At 42.8% G+C, this 13,713-nt stretch overlaps 1 protein-coding gene across 6 annotated transcripts in view; it reads right to left on the bottom strand.

The window, feature by feature from the left end:
• Window positions 1–13,713, bottom strand: part of DTNA (dystrobrevin alpha) — a gene marked incomplete at both ends in the record, with an annotated part of 103,619 nt that overhangs the window by 68,324 nt on the left and 21,582 nt on the right. For all 6 annotated transcript variants that reach the window (XM_080639632.1, XM_080639633.1, XM_080639634.1 and 3 more), the window contains one exon: window positions 4,163–4,376. In XM_080639632.1, coding sequence (XP_080495758.1) covers window positions 4,163–4,376 — 214 coding nt within the window. The remainder of the gene's footprint in view (window positions 1–4,162; window positions 4,377–13,713) is intronic.

The raw sequence follows: 13,713 nt of genomic DNA, 5'->3' as shown, positions 1-13,713 counted from the left end.
ATAATATCACATCTTTCAAAACAACAAATGTGTCTCATGAAATGGACACCTAGAAAATACGATTTTTCTCATTAACCATGCATGAAGTGGTGCTCCCCCAATGCTTTAAGTTATCTTTTCCGAAACTAATGAAATTTCTTTGGTTACTTGTGGGCCTCCCATTGCCCACCTGAATAAAGGGCAGCCAATTCCAAAATGTCAAAGGCTGCAATTACAAAGCCCCATTTTCACAAATAGGTTTCAGAGAGGAAATTTTATTGGAATTAAGCAATATTCTTTCACTTAGGAGAGCAAAATACATAATGACCAAAATTCTGAAATACATTTTTTTTGCTGGACTTCCTTCATAAAACTACCTGGCTTGTACGGCTTTCAGTGATGAGCCAAGGTGGAGAAGAGAGGGAATTAAACACTTTACAGCTCTGAATAGACGGGTGAGAAAGAAGTTATACTGCCAAAACAGGCACAGAACATCTTCATGTATTGAACTCATATGATTCAAATATGCATTTGATTAAACAAGGGTGTGAATATTTCCTCTTTTCTTTGTTGAAGTCAAGCTCCTCCAGTCAAATTGAGTCTGTTTCACAGCTCCATTCACAGGACAGGTTTGTCAGGGGGACAGAGAAAAATCATCTGTTTTCTTGTCAGGTAAACCTTGCAGCAGGAGTAGCTGTACTGCAATACTGAGTCAGCGCTGAAGATGATGTAGCATAGAATAATTTACAGTCTATTTAGAAGGAGTCTTTTAGGGAACAGCTTGATCGAATGAGGCTGATGTTCCACCTCGCCCCCCAGGCTTTGACACTGGCCTGGGATGAATTTTTCAGAGAGGTTTGAACTTGTCATCTTTTTATAGTACTCATGTGCCAGTGAAGGAAGCATGCTGTTATTTAATAAAGCCAGTTAATCACCTTAGACCTTGAAGCAAAAGCTATTGCCCAGTCTTAATATGCAGTTAAAAAAGCAAATCAGGCATGGTTTTGTCCAGTTTAAAGTCTGATCACCTCATTCTGCTCACTGGTTGTTGCAGTCCTCTACCACAGGGTGCTGACTTTCACACATTAATGGCAAATCATTGGGAGCAGCACTTCTGTTTGTGTATTTTGACTGCATTGACTTGCAGTTTTGTAAGGATGCACTTTAGTTTTTGCCTAGCATGAAGGAGCATCACACTCAGTGTGATGTGAAATCTTACACACCATAATTTTTCCCCACTTTTTCCTCCCTTCAGGGTTAAGCAGGCTAATGAATCCCCAAGGCTGTGAAAAATACATATAAAAACCGGGAAGAAAGTTCAGCACGGGCAGTGGGCAAGCTAGCCCACACGCCGCAGCATTGCACTGTGGTTCCTCTTCAGTTTTGCAGTCAGGTTCTAGCTCCTGAGAAGACATATTTGTTGCAGGCCTAGGGAAATACTCCCTGAGAGAAACCTGCCAGGTTTTCAGCAGGTTATAAATGAAGGAAGAAGCTCTGTTTAAAACACAGTAAACATGGGGCAGTGTATATTTAACTAGAACTAAATAAATGAGACAGTGGTAGGAATATTAGATTATAAATTACACACTAATTTTCCCCCATGGTCCTTTCATATATGTTAAGTAGGAGAATCCATTTCTCCACTCTCTTTCTTTGCATTTCAAATGGGTCATGAGAAACTGCACAACCTTTTCTGGACCTCCTCACCTAACAGCAGGAACAGCCATGGCTCTGTGTAGTCACAAACACCAAAAACATCTCTGATCACTTAGAACAACCTTCTCATCTATACTGAACAGGTATTTGGTCTTGGTTGACTGTTTTGGTCTTAAAAGCTGTTCTAGTGTTTTTTTTCAGGGTTTTTTGTTGTTGTCTGCATTCATAGACTCAAATGTGATTGTATTAATATTCATTCATAAACATGAAAAATAATTCCTCAGTAGCCACCTAGAAATTTGTATAGCATTTCTGCAGGCCAACTGTTTCCTTAAAACACAAGTGTAAGAAATAGAGTGAACCCATATCAAAGATAACAGGATTATTTCAGGGGTGACTGTCATGATTTCAGCATGATTCATTCAGCTGGTAACCTCCCCTTTTCATCAGAAAAGACTGCAGGCAATTTAGTTTAACTGTCCAGTTTCTAAAAATGGGGGGAGAATAAGAAAAAGACTTCATCCCGCCTCACAGATCCACCCCCTATATGCAATGCATTGCTTCCCTCTGAGTGTGGACTCACAAGATAAGACCTTGCTCTTCCTTCTACCAACTTGTAGCCTTCAGAGAAGGACCCTTCTGCTGCACTGCAGGGGACAGGAGGGAAGGAAGCAACATGGGAAGCAGAGACAGCTCTGGTTAACCCCAGCAGCTCTCACACTGTTCCTGTCATATACAGAGCCACCTCACTCCTTTTGTTTCCCAGAAACAAGGAAATCTGGACCACTACTGGTTGCTAAACCACCAAAACATCAGTAGTCTGAACCACACTAAATGGTAGGGCACATTGAAAATCAGATGCTTTACCTGTATCTCTGTATCTCCTATTACAGTAAAGAGAGATCTAGCTGACACACATCTTCATGAAGCCTGAACTTAGATATTTCAGCCTGCACCTGAACCTCATCCCAGATGTTTGCTGCTTTTAAGATGGCGTGATAAGCAGCCAGTCCCTATCTCGACCCCAGAGCTGTGAGCCTCTTCCTGGGGATCCTTTCAGTGTCTCTGTCCTTCTGGGAAGTGCATCCTGTGCACCCTGCATGCAGTGCACGACAGACTGAGCTGCTGCTTGGCAAATGGAGTGAGTGTTATAGCCTCCTCTCCCCTAGGAGGGCCTGATGCGAGCCCAGAAAACAGGTCACAGCCCACAGTACATGGGATGTTTTCAGGGAAAGCACCTTACCCCTTTAAGCACATTCTCTGTTTCCCTACAGGGGAGTAAATTCCTCTCCTCCATTTTGCTGCAAGTAGCCTTGACATCTAGCTGAGATCTTTACCCCTTTACAGTGAGCTACAAACCAAGCACATTATCGCAGGTCTTGCTTCCATAGTCTTGGGTCTTTTGCTGTGTTTACCAGTCAGGAAGCAGTTTGCTTGCAGCATGCAGCCATGCATGTGTCTGGCCATTTTCATTGTCCTTCAGTGTTCTTGTCACAGCCACAGTGCTATAAATTGCCTGTTCCTTCCTTTATTGCCCTTGAGGAGAGAAAAGTATTCCTGAAGGCTATGGCTTCACAACGGGTTGGTTTCTATTTCTTCCCCTTGGAGGGGCTGGAGGGGAGGCTGAGTGCAGCCTCCTCATGTGGAACATCTACTTTTCTCCCCGTTGCCATGGCAACTGAGCTGCTGGCTGGCCTGGCTCCAAAAGGTGCTCAATGACACCCAGCACTGGGGCCATCAAGCGAGAGGATGGGAAAGAGGGAGGGGGAGAGCGGTGGCACCCTGATTCGAATGTGTCATGGCCAGTGTTTTCAGCTGGTGAAAACTGAAAATACAAGCCATAAAGAGGCCACAGGTCATCAGTATCTGTCAGACTAAACACCAATCTCCAGTAATTTGGTTTTGAGGATTGCAAATACTGCAGTGCAGGTTGATGACTATGTATTCAGAAACTGTAATATGTATACCCAGTATACTCATTACGACAAGTGGCTCGCTCTACCTCAGACTTGTCCTCTTTGTAATACTGGCCCCATGCAGTAATAAACAACGTGAATTTCATCACCTCCGGGTCTTTATCCTATCTCTGTCATGGTCTCAAAATCATGATGCACTGGCATGAGCCAGGGAAAAAAACTGCTTACAGCTGCAAGAACTTGCAGGAAAATGAGCTCTTTCAAAATAATGAGCTATTAACCCATGGCACTGCTGCAGAGGCACTGCAGTTGTGTCAGCCACTGGTGTGTCAATAAATAACATGGCAAATTAGAAGTGGATGTATATTTGTTTCTGTAGATAATTCTTCTTTGATATAAACTGGAACAAGACTGAATAACTGGATGAAAACACAGTTGTGCTGAATTTGGCTCTGCAAAAGGGAAAGCAGAGGTCCTTAATTCAGGTTCTGTCCCTACTATTCACATGCTCATTATTTGGGTCAGAACTGAGCTTGATCAATTGTTTTCCAAAGATATTTCCAGAGCAAGTAAAATCATTTCAGGAGAGGAGGAAAGAAAGGCAGACTTACGGGTCAAAGGCCGCTAGCAAGAAGTTGAGCAGTAAGCTGATGGACTGCTCCACATTGATCTGGTGGGTAGTCGGCATCCGTTTGTTAAGCTGGTAGAAGATAGTTGAAATCACAGCTTCCAGGCGAGCCACGTTCAGTTCAATGTTGGGGTCCAGGTTGTTCAATGCGTTTTCCCGCAAGGCTTCTATCACATTCCAGATGTCCACAAGGTGCACTAGGGGACAGGACAGAAAGAGTTAGCAGGGACAAGTGCTCCTGCAAGCTCCTGAGACAAAAAGTCACCTCATCCCACAGGATGGTGGGGAATAACGCAATCACACAGGACATGCTTCGTGAATAATTGAACTAATGAGTGTATTTTCTGTCACTGAGAATTGAACTTGGTGGAGGAATGTGCAAATAACATTCAAGTCCACTAATAAACAAACAATATGTTCATATTATTAGTTGTAATGAGTACAACTTCAGCTTGGGAAATCATTCCTGACTGTAAAAATGTATTCAAGTAAAATTCTGTATTTTACGGAAATCACTGGAAGGTAAACATATGCTAATAGTTTTTCTCAACCATGCCTCTATGAGTCCCCATTCAGAAATTACTCTTAGATATTAATTTGCATAGCAGATGGGCTTTTCAGCAGCTCCTATGAATACTAAGTGCTTATCACATACTGACATTTTGAGAATTCTTTTTAGCAATTTGTATGGAAGCAAAATATTTTACAGAAACAGAATTGTAACTGAGTCAGGGTAGACAAGCTGCATTTAAACAAAGAACATGTAATGAAATGATCCCAAGAATATTTTGTGTCTTCTAAATATATTTGCCAAACCATGTGTTACGTCTCTCTTTGACAAAGTCCTGGGCTAAGCTGAATTTGACAGGGGCTGGTTTTACCTACAAGAACAGACTCACCCTTCATATTGCACCCAAACAAAAATCTTGTTTGCATTGTGGCAGCGTGATCAGCTTGCTGCAGACTGGCATTTCCAGAAGCAGTGGACCATGCCAAAGATAAAAACAACCTACAGACATTCAAAATTCAGGTTTATTTCAAACCTGAACTCAAAGAATCATCCCTCTTAATCTTAACTACTACCTAATGTCCTACTAAACTGTCAATAAGAAACAGATCATGAGGTTCAGGGTGCAAATTCTCCCTTTTTTTAAACAGAGAAACTATGGTATAGCTCTTACTACACAGCATGGTGACATGTCTTATGACATATCAAGAGCCATCTGTACATGGAAGGAGATGTATTTTTTTTTGTGCATAGAGAAATTTAATTCTAATCCTCATCACTGTATTTTCACTTGCTTGGTTTGCAGGCGCTGTCTTGCACTGCAATGTGACATCATGGTCTGATGGCAGGGAAATGTAAGCTGATACCAGACAGACAATGAAACAAGATACAGTCGTTTTACTTAGTCTGGAATGTTTCCCTATGAACTCGGTTTCCTTTCTTCTACTTCAGGAAAAAATAACCTCTAACTCTCTGCTACCACATGCACATGTAGGAGGAAGCTACATCATACAGATGAGAGGCAATAGTAGCAGCAACTACCTAAGGCACTAAACAAGGTGCTTTTCCACTTCTTGCTGTTCCCTAGTAAATAATAAGGAAAAAATGAAAGGTGCATTCCTTATATTAAAAGGAAATTTCTATAGGTGACGTTGTATACTGTTAGGTTGTCTTCAGAGTGTTGTCTCAAATTAAGCCAGGTGAGTAGAGGACACAACCTCTCTGAACTCTTCCTTTTTGTCTTCTAGTTGGCAGAAGAGCATCTTACCAGTAAAAAAAAACCTGGCATAGACCTCAGATCCTTTTAATGGAGTAATTCCCATTCACATTCAGTCAGTTTTCACTGTCAAGTTGCCACAAGGGTAATCTCAGTAAATGGGAGATGATCTCCAGGAAGACAGCCTGTACATAATAACTGACCCCTTCCAGGCAGCTTCTCCACATGGCTCAGAGGCCAAACTAGGCAGAGAATGGAAGAAATCACCAAAAAGCAGGTAACTGTCTAGTCCAAGAGAGAAGGGTTAATGAGCATTTCCCACTATGGGTCACCATTGTAAGGTAGCCAAGGAAGAAACACAGAGCAAGATGCCCGAAGATGCAGCAACAAGCTGGAACATGTGCATGTATTTTGTGGCCTTACTAAGAGGGGAAAGGCTGGCAGAAATCAGAATGTTAAGCGTGATGTCTCCCTCAAGGCCTAGCTGTCACTGGCCATGAGGACTGTCTCTGGTAAGTCAGACCAAGCAGGTGAAGGAGGTGCTTCCACTGGCAGTTTCACCAGGCTGGCTTCTGGGTGTGAGGGTATGTGTGCAAATTGTTGAACCTGGACTGTAGCTAAGATAAGAACATGAGAAATTACCAGGCATAACAAATAGCAAAAAGGAAGCAATGCACTAGTGGATGGTTAACCCCGACTTGTGGCTATACTAACAAGATAGCACCCTGGAAAACAGCACAAACAGGGGTACTAGCTGGCCTAGCCAGAAATTACTACGGCAACCATATCATAAATACGGAATAAGGCTGTAAAATCAGCAACATTAGAGCCAGTGGGAAAAGAATGAACACGGACAAGCTCCTTGTTTTGACCATACGTGTTTACTTCTGCAGCTTTATGGAAACTTTGGTGGTTTCCCTAGCAGAGACAAAATGACACCCAGGGAGGATGAACCTGGCATCCAGCTCCTTAACAGTGAGAACTTCATGCAGCAATTTAATTAAATTGTGACAGCCTAATAGTGGAAAACTCTTGAATAAAAGAGCATGTAGGAAAAACAGCTGGCACAATGAATGAGGCTGAAATGGGGATTGGTGTCTTTATTCTTCACATGATCCAGTACTGATACTATCTGGCTGCCAGAATTTCATCCTTTTTTTTTTCCCCTACTGATAGTATATTTTTCATCACATAGTCATATCCAGAGTCAGCTTTGATGATGGTTCTGGGAAAGGAAATATCCAGAGGCTACCAGATGTGGGACTAGTAACGTCACTACACTGACACACCTGAGAGAAAAATGCTGGGTATAATGTTGCCTCTAACCTGAAAGCTTCATACGCTATCCTGATACTCTTTGGTATGCCAGAAAGGTAGGGCAGAAGACTAAGAAAATGACTTACTGGAAATTACACAGCAGTAATAGTATCCCACCCACCATAAAGTATTGGTCTCAAGGAACAGCTGTGCATTTGTACTATAAATAATTTTACTTGGCCTTTTTTTCTTCCCCAGAAACACTTGAAACTGAATAAACAACAACCCTACTGCATTATTTTATTTTGCATTTTATTCACAAATTACTACAGAGTAATTACTGCAAAGTAATACTTCCTGGAGGAGGAAATGGGAGATGTACAAAAGCCAGACTGTTAACAAGATCTACTAATCTTGCAAATATCAGCTGAAATGTCTAGCTCAAAGTCACAAGCAGAGTTTTTCTGACTGCTATATAGAGGACTGAAGCCTCCAGCTTTTACTCAAGTCTGCTATTATGGACAAGAATAATTCATCGACATAAATGTACATGTCAAAAATAAGGTGTCTACTGTCAGTTGGTAATCAAGGCGCCCTCTAATGTCAGTGAAAGAAAAAGGCACCTTAAAACAGTTTGGGGACAGATGGGATGGACGGTGCTTTGAAAGTGCCCGTATTTCTTCAGTGACTACAGACAAAGCCTAAAGCGACAAGCTTACAGGAGATACGTAACCTCAAGGCCAGTAAAGTTAACTGAGATGAATCCAACACCTTGCTCTTTAAACGTTAAGAAAATACGAGTTTTGTGTTCTGACTACTACATGGCCTGGAGTAATTCGGGGTTTATTTAAAATATGAATAATAAATACTTTAATCTGTATGATCAGCTGCCAGATCTTGTCATAGTCATAGCTTCTTACACTGCATCACTTAACCTTGCACAGATTACATCTGGGTGTAGTGCCCTACTGATCACTTCAAATCCTCTTTCTTTTTTTTTTTGATGAAGTTTACTCATGTATTAAGCAGACTCTTACTTATTACATCACGCTGCTAAGTCAACCTATCTACATCGGGAAAAGGCTGAGCAAAACACAGCCCTTTGCAAGTTCCACTCTATTCATTTGTACTATTAGAAATTTATGCCTACAGCTAATATGATATCTGTAGCCTTTTCAATGTAGTAACAGAACGTCATCCTTGCAAACTTTGCATAAGCTTACATCCCCATCATTTTCTATAATACCTGCTATGTTCACTTATTTATTTAAACATCCCTGAGATTGTTTTAATCTCACTGAAGAAAGTATCTCTCCTTACTTTGTTTGCACGTGTACTGCAGTAAAATCTGAATCTGATTTCTACATACTATGATAACAAGAAGAGTTTGCAGCGTAACAAACTAGCTTATAGATGCACAGGAGCTTTCCTCCTAAAATCTGCCTTAAATTCTCTCAACAAAGTAAAACTCTACAAGCTTCTTTTTCTCACTGCTGTGGATGCTTTTGTTGTCTTATCCACATTTCCCTCTGAAAAGGGAATTATCCCTCAGCGTGAGAAAGATGCCCTTTCTTAAATGAATCTGTACAACTTCAGTGTCAGCAGATGATGATTAGACTGTAGGAGTAAAAGCTGCTTGTATTTAGCACCTGTGAGCTATAAGGCAATCCAAAATCATGCAGCCCAGCCAATCTTCACAAATCCTTTACAGAAAGGCCTTACAGGCTGTGACCAGCACAGCTATCCAGGTGTAGAAGATCTCCCTCATTTGCCTGATGTGTGAAAAAAATTGTAGATGACTTCCACAATGTTGTGGTTTAAGCCCAGGCCGTAAATCAGAACCACGAAGTCCACTTCCCCCCCCCACCTTTCTTCCCTCCGCTCCTGGAGGGACGGGGAGGAGAATCAAAAGAATGCAGCTCCCACGGGTTGAGATAAGAACAGTTTAATAACTAAGGTATAACACAAATCACTACTGCTACCACTAATAGTAATAATGATAAAGGAAATAACAAGCAAGAGAATACAACCGCTCACCAACCGGTACCTCACCCCCACCCTGCAGTGATCCAGCCCTTCCGGGAACTCTCAGTTCTACAACCTGGGCATGACGTGCTGTGGTATGGAATACCTCTTTGGCTAGTTTGGGTCAGGTGTCCTGTCCCTGCTTCCTCCCGGCTTCTCCTCCCCCCTGGCAAAGCATGAGACTCACAAAGTCCTTGGTCAGGGTAAACATTCTGACCAGCAACTGAAAACATCGGCTTTATCAGTATTATTCCCAGGCCAAAAGTCAAAACACAGCACTGCACCAGTAGAAAAAATGACTGCTGCTGCTGAACCCAGGACAGTATCCACCCCTTATTCCATACCATTCACGTCATGCTCAGATCCCACATTTTCAATATACCCTCACTCTCATCTCAGTGCACTGTTATCTTAGTGCACAGACCAATCCCTGTAAAGCTGCTGAGTCCATTCGGTCCATGATAGTGGGCTCCATCTCTTGTAACAGTCTTTCAGAGCAGGAGAGGCCCATTGCAAAGTCCACCCCTCAATCATGAGTCCATCTCTATGTTGCATCTCTGCCCTGATGGCCTGAAGTGTCATGGGCCCATCAGGCTCAAAATAATTCACCCTCCCCTGCAGCAGTCTCTGCAACTTGTCGTCGGGGACTCCACACAGCTGCCTTCCATCTCCGACGCTTCCAAAGCACTGGAGGGGCCCAGTGGATTAGATACTCGCCCATACTGTCCCACACACCGTGACACTCATGGCTGTCCAGCCTTGGGGAAAACCTCTCGGTCCTCCTGTATTGTCTAAACCCAGACAAGACCCAAACCTGACTCTGCTTAACTCTCGGGATCAGACAAAATGGTCGTGGGTAGAACACACTTTGTGTGTGTGCCAACATGGTGATCCCCATCACAATCAGCAGGCAGGTCCCAAGGGTACCCAAAGGCCATTCAAAACCTTCAAAACTCTCAAATGCTGCTGCTGTACTTGTCACTGGTGCTAGTATAGCTGTTGTGCTTGAAGGCTCTCTCACCACCAGCTTCTCTTTTTCCGAGTCCAGATCTTCCTCCTCTGCCTTGCTGGAAAGTGCTGCGGGGTCTCCTGCATCCTCCTGGGGCTCAGGCTCACAGGGCTCGGCAGGCTGCTGCTGGGGGATGCTCTCGGCCGCCGCGGGGCTGGGCTCGGCCGTGGGGCTCGGCTCCTCCGCCGCCTCCTCCCGCTGCTCGGCAGCCGTCTCCTTCCCGGCCTCCGGCCCCGCTCCCGCCGCCGCTTGATCGCCGGAGCCCCTCTCCCGGGCTGCCTCGGCTGCCGCCGGCTCCCGGGGCCGCTCCCCCTCAGCTCCCCGCAGCCTCACAAAGACGGACGCGAGGACGAGGGCCAGGACAGTGAAGAGCAGCGGGACGGCCAGGTACAAGTCCATGGCCACGTCCATCCCGCCCTGCTGCCGGAGCCCCCCCGTATCGCAAGCCATTACCATAAAGTACAGTGAAACAAGAACCTTAGACCAAGGCCCACACTTGATAAACACTAACACAGCAAATACCGGCTCTAAGTAAGCTACAGCATACTGAAACTGTGACATCAAGAGAAACAACTTTGAGAGCCAATAAATCAGCATTGTGCCTTGGTCAGATCTGTTGTTATCTCAACCCTTCAAGCCCCACGTTGGGCGCCAAAAAGAACTGTCGTGGTTTAAGCCCAGGCCGTAAATCAGAACCACGAAGTCCACTTCCCCCCCCCACCTTTCTTCCCTCCGCTCCTGGAGGGACGGGGAGGAGAATCAAAAGAATGCAGCTCCCACGGGTTGAGATAAGAACAGTTTAATAACTAAGGTATAACACAAATCACTACTGCTACCACTAATAGTAATAATGATAAAGGAAATAACAAGCAAGAGAATACAACCGCTCACCAACCGGTACCTCACCCCCACCCTGCAGTGATCCAGCCCTTCCGGGAACTCTCCGTTCTACCTCCTGGGCATGACATGCTGTGGTACGGAATACCTCTTTGGCTAGTTTGGGTCAGGTGTCCTGTCCCTGCTTCCTCCCAGCTTCTCCTCCTCCCTGGCAGAGCATGAGACTCACAAAGTCCTTGGTCAGGGTAAACATTCTGACCAGCAACTGAAAACATCGGCTTTATCAGTATTATTCCCAGGCCAAAAGTCAAAACACAGCACTGCACCCGTAGAAAAAATGACTGCTACTGCTAAACCAGGACACACAAGCAATTGCTAAAGTATATATTTCCCGTTAGATTTTGTTAAGTGATTTCTAAAGTCGCAGCTAAGTTAACATCTGCATTATTAGATCGTCTATGGCAAACACTGACTGCTAATTTAACTTTTATGAGATTCAGTAATATTTAAAGACTGCCACAGAGGGTTTCATATGTGAACACGTTCTGTAACAGACAGACAGTGATTAGTGAATGTAAACAAAGTTCAGTATCCGCATATAAGTGGGATAATGCAGATGAGCAGCATTACAGATGGCTGCCATTCACTCCATAGCAATTTTTACCCAAAAATGTACACTTTGAAGAGACCCTGGCTGAACTGCAGAGAATTAAGACTGATGCATGAAAATATACGCCAAATAACAAATACTATTTCCTTCAGTGGACTCCTTTGGCTGTTAAAACAACATTTGGAGAGTGCCTGTTGCCAGCACATTGTAACTGAATTGATCAGGCTCTCTCTGCAGGATGTAAGGGTGAACGAAAGACGGTTGGCTCAGTTTGAAAGGAGTTTCATATTCTCCTCACACTAAAAAAGTTTTTAGACACTCTTGAAGTTTATATTCTGCCCTTCTGCCTTCACTTGTGTTCAGAACATCTTCTCCTATTGCCTTTCACTACTTCGATGATGAAAAAGTACTTAGTAGTTAGGATGCAGAATTCCACCACCTACAAATCCATCAACAGGTTAATTTGTGGAAGAGGTGTACTCTGGATACATCTGAAAGTGCAGAATTTAGGACAAAATTATGTTGCTTACTATAAATGCATATGTCCATTTTATTGATCCCGATGCTCTCTCTTTTCTTCAAGCATTTTTTAATCTTCATTAGCAAAAAGGCAGTGTATTTTTAATTTACTTGCAACTAGCAATTTTCTGTTTGGTAGATAACAGTATCTTAATAGCCAAAACATGAGAGAAGAGATGGTCTACAGTTTTTCTTTTTCAGCTCAAGGCAAAGAAATTAAAATTTATTTATGCAGTGAAAAATGAAAATCTTATACTTATGCAGTGAAAATCTTTCCATCATGCAGTTTGATTAGAATGATGGGAAGGCTGTGAGATAATCTTGGATATATCACTAATCTCAAAAGGGGCAGATTACTTCAAACCTCACTTGTCAAGAAATGATGTCGCCCTAAGCAAGCACAGAAAAGAAAACTGTAGTTGAAATATATCTTCTAAGCAGTAAAAAAAGTAATTAAATAATTAAACCCAGCGTGTGTGCTTAAGCTTCCTTCCATGCAAAAAATTCTCATCTGGTCTACTGCATTTTTTTGTATTCCACCTGAATCATGAACTTTACATTGTTATCATTCCATTTATTACTAAATGAACATGGAAGAGCAGATTACATTTAATCAAACAAGGGAAGTGACTAAATTAGGTCTTTAATAATCAATTCAAATTTACTTAACATACACTAGGTCTAACTAAATCTAGGTTAAACATGCCCAATTGACAGGACAGAATTCTTCTTTCATAGATTTTCCTTTGTTGGTAAATACAGGAAAATACTTTAAAAGAAGTTTTAATTTAAATTTTAAATTATTTCCAAAATTTCAGTGTACATTTCATTAAGATTTTAGTCCAGCAAAGCTCTTAGAAGCATGCTTGACCTTAAACATACTAGTAATTTGAAACCAATGGCACTTAAATGTATCTCAGGTATTTCTGGTGGATTTCATTAAAAGGGAGAGATTTATGCTTCCTTGTCCAACAATCCTAAAAATATAAAGTATGTTAGACAATTCTTTTTTTGATTACAATCTATGAACCCATCACAAATCAGGGTATTGGAGCCATTTGTCATCGTCATTGCTACGAAGACCTGGGAAGTTACTCATGCTTTCTGTTTGGCTCCCTCTCTCCTGTTGCAGGGCAGGTAACAGAGGACTGAGCGAGGTGTATTTTCCCTCTAAACTACGCCTGTTTGTGGCCAAGCTGCCCCTCAAATCAGTCAGCTGAAGCATGATTATCAAAAGCTTAATTTACACCTCCCACTACTATGCAGATCAATGTGCCAGCTGTGACGGCTTGCAGTCTTGTACACTGTCTGGTTGCCAAATCACATGAAAAAGAAAATGTACCTAGGTGTTGCTTCTTCTCAGGGCTAAAATGAGGTACCCTCATACCTTTGGCTAGGTACATCCGATGACAGCTGTCACCCTACATGGCCTGGCACACCCAGGCTACTCATTGCCCAAGTATCTCAGTCTGGATATATCCTATACGTTCCTATTCCTGCTCTCACATCTCTCAGGCTCCTCATATACCTCCCTTGCTGACGCCTGCTGCCAG

The sequence above is a fragment of the Psittacula echo genome, assembly GCF_963264785.1.
Source record: "Psittacula echo genome assembly, chromosome: 2".
Taxonomy (NCBI): Eukaryota; Metazoa; Chordata; class Aves; order Psittaciformes; family Psittacidae; genus Psittacula; species Psittacula echo.
The sequence above is the reverse complement of the archived record's forward strand: the minus strand, read 5'-3'. Positions and strand labels throughout refer to the sequence as shown.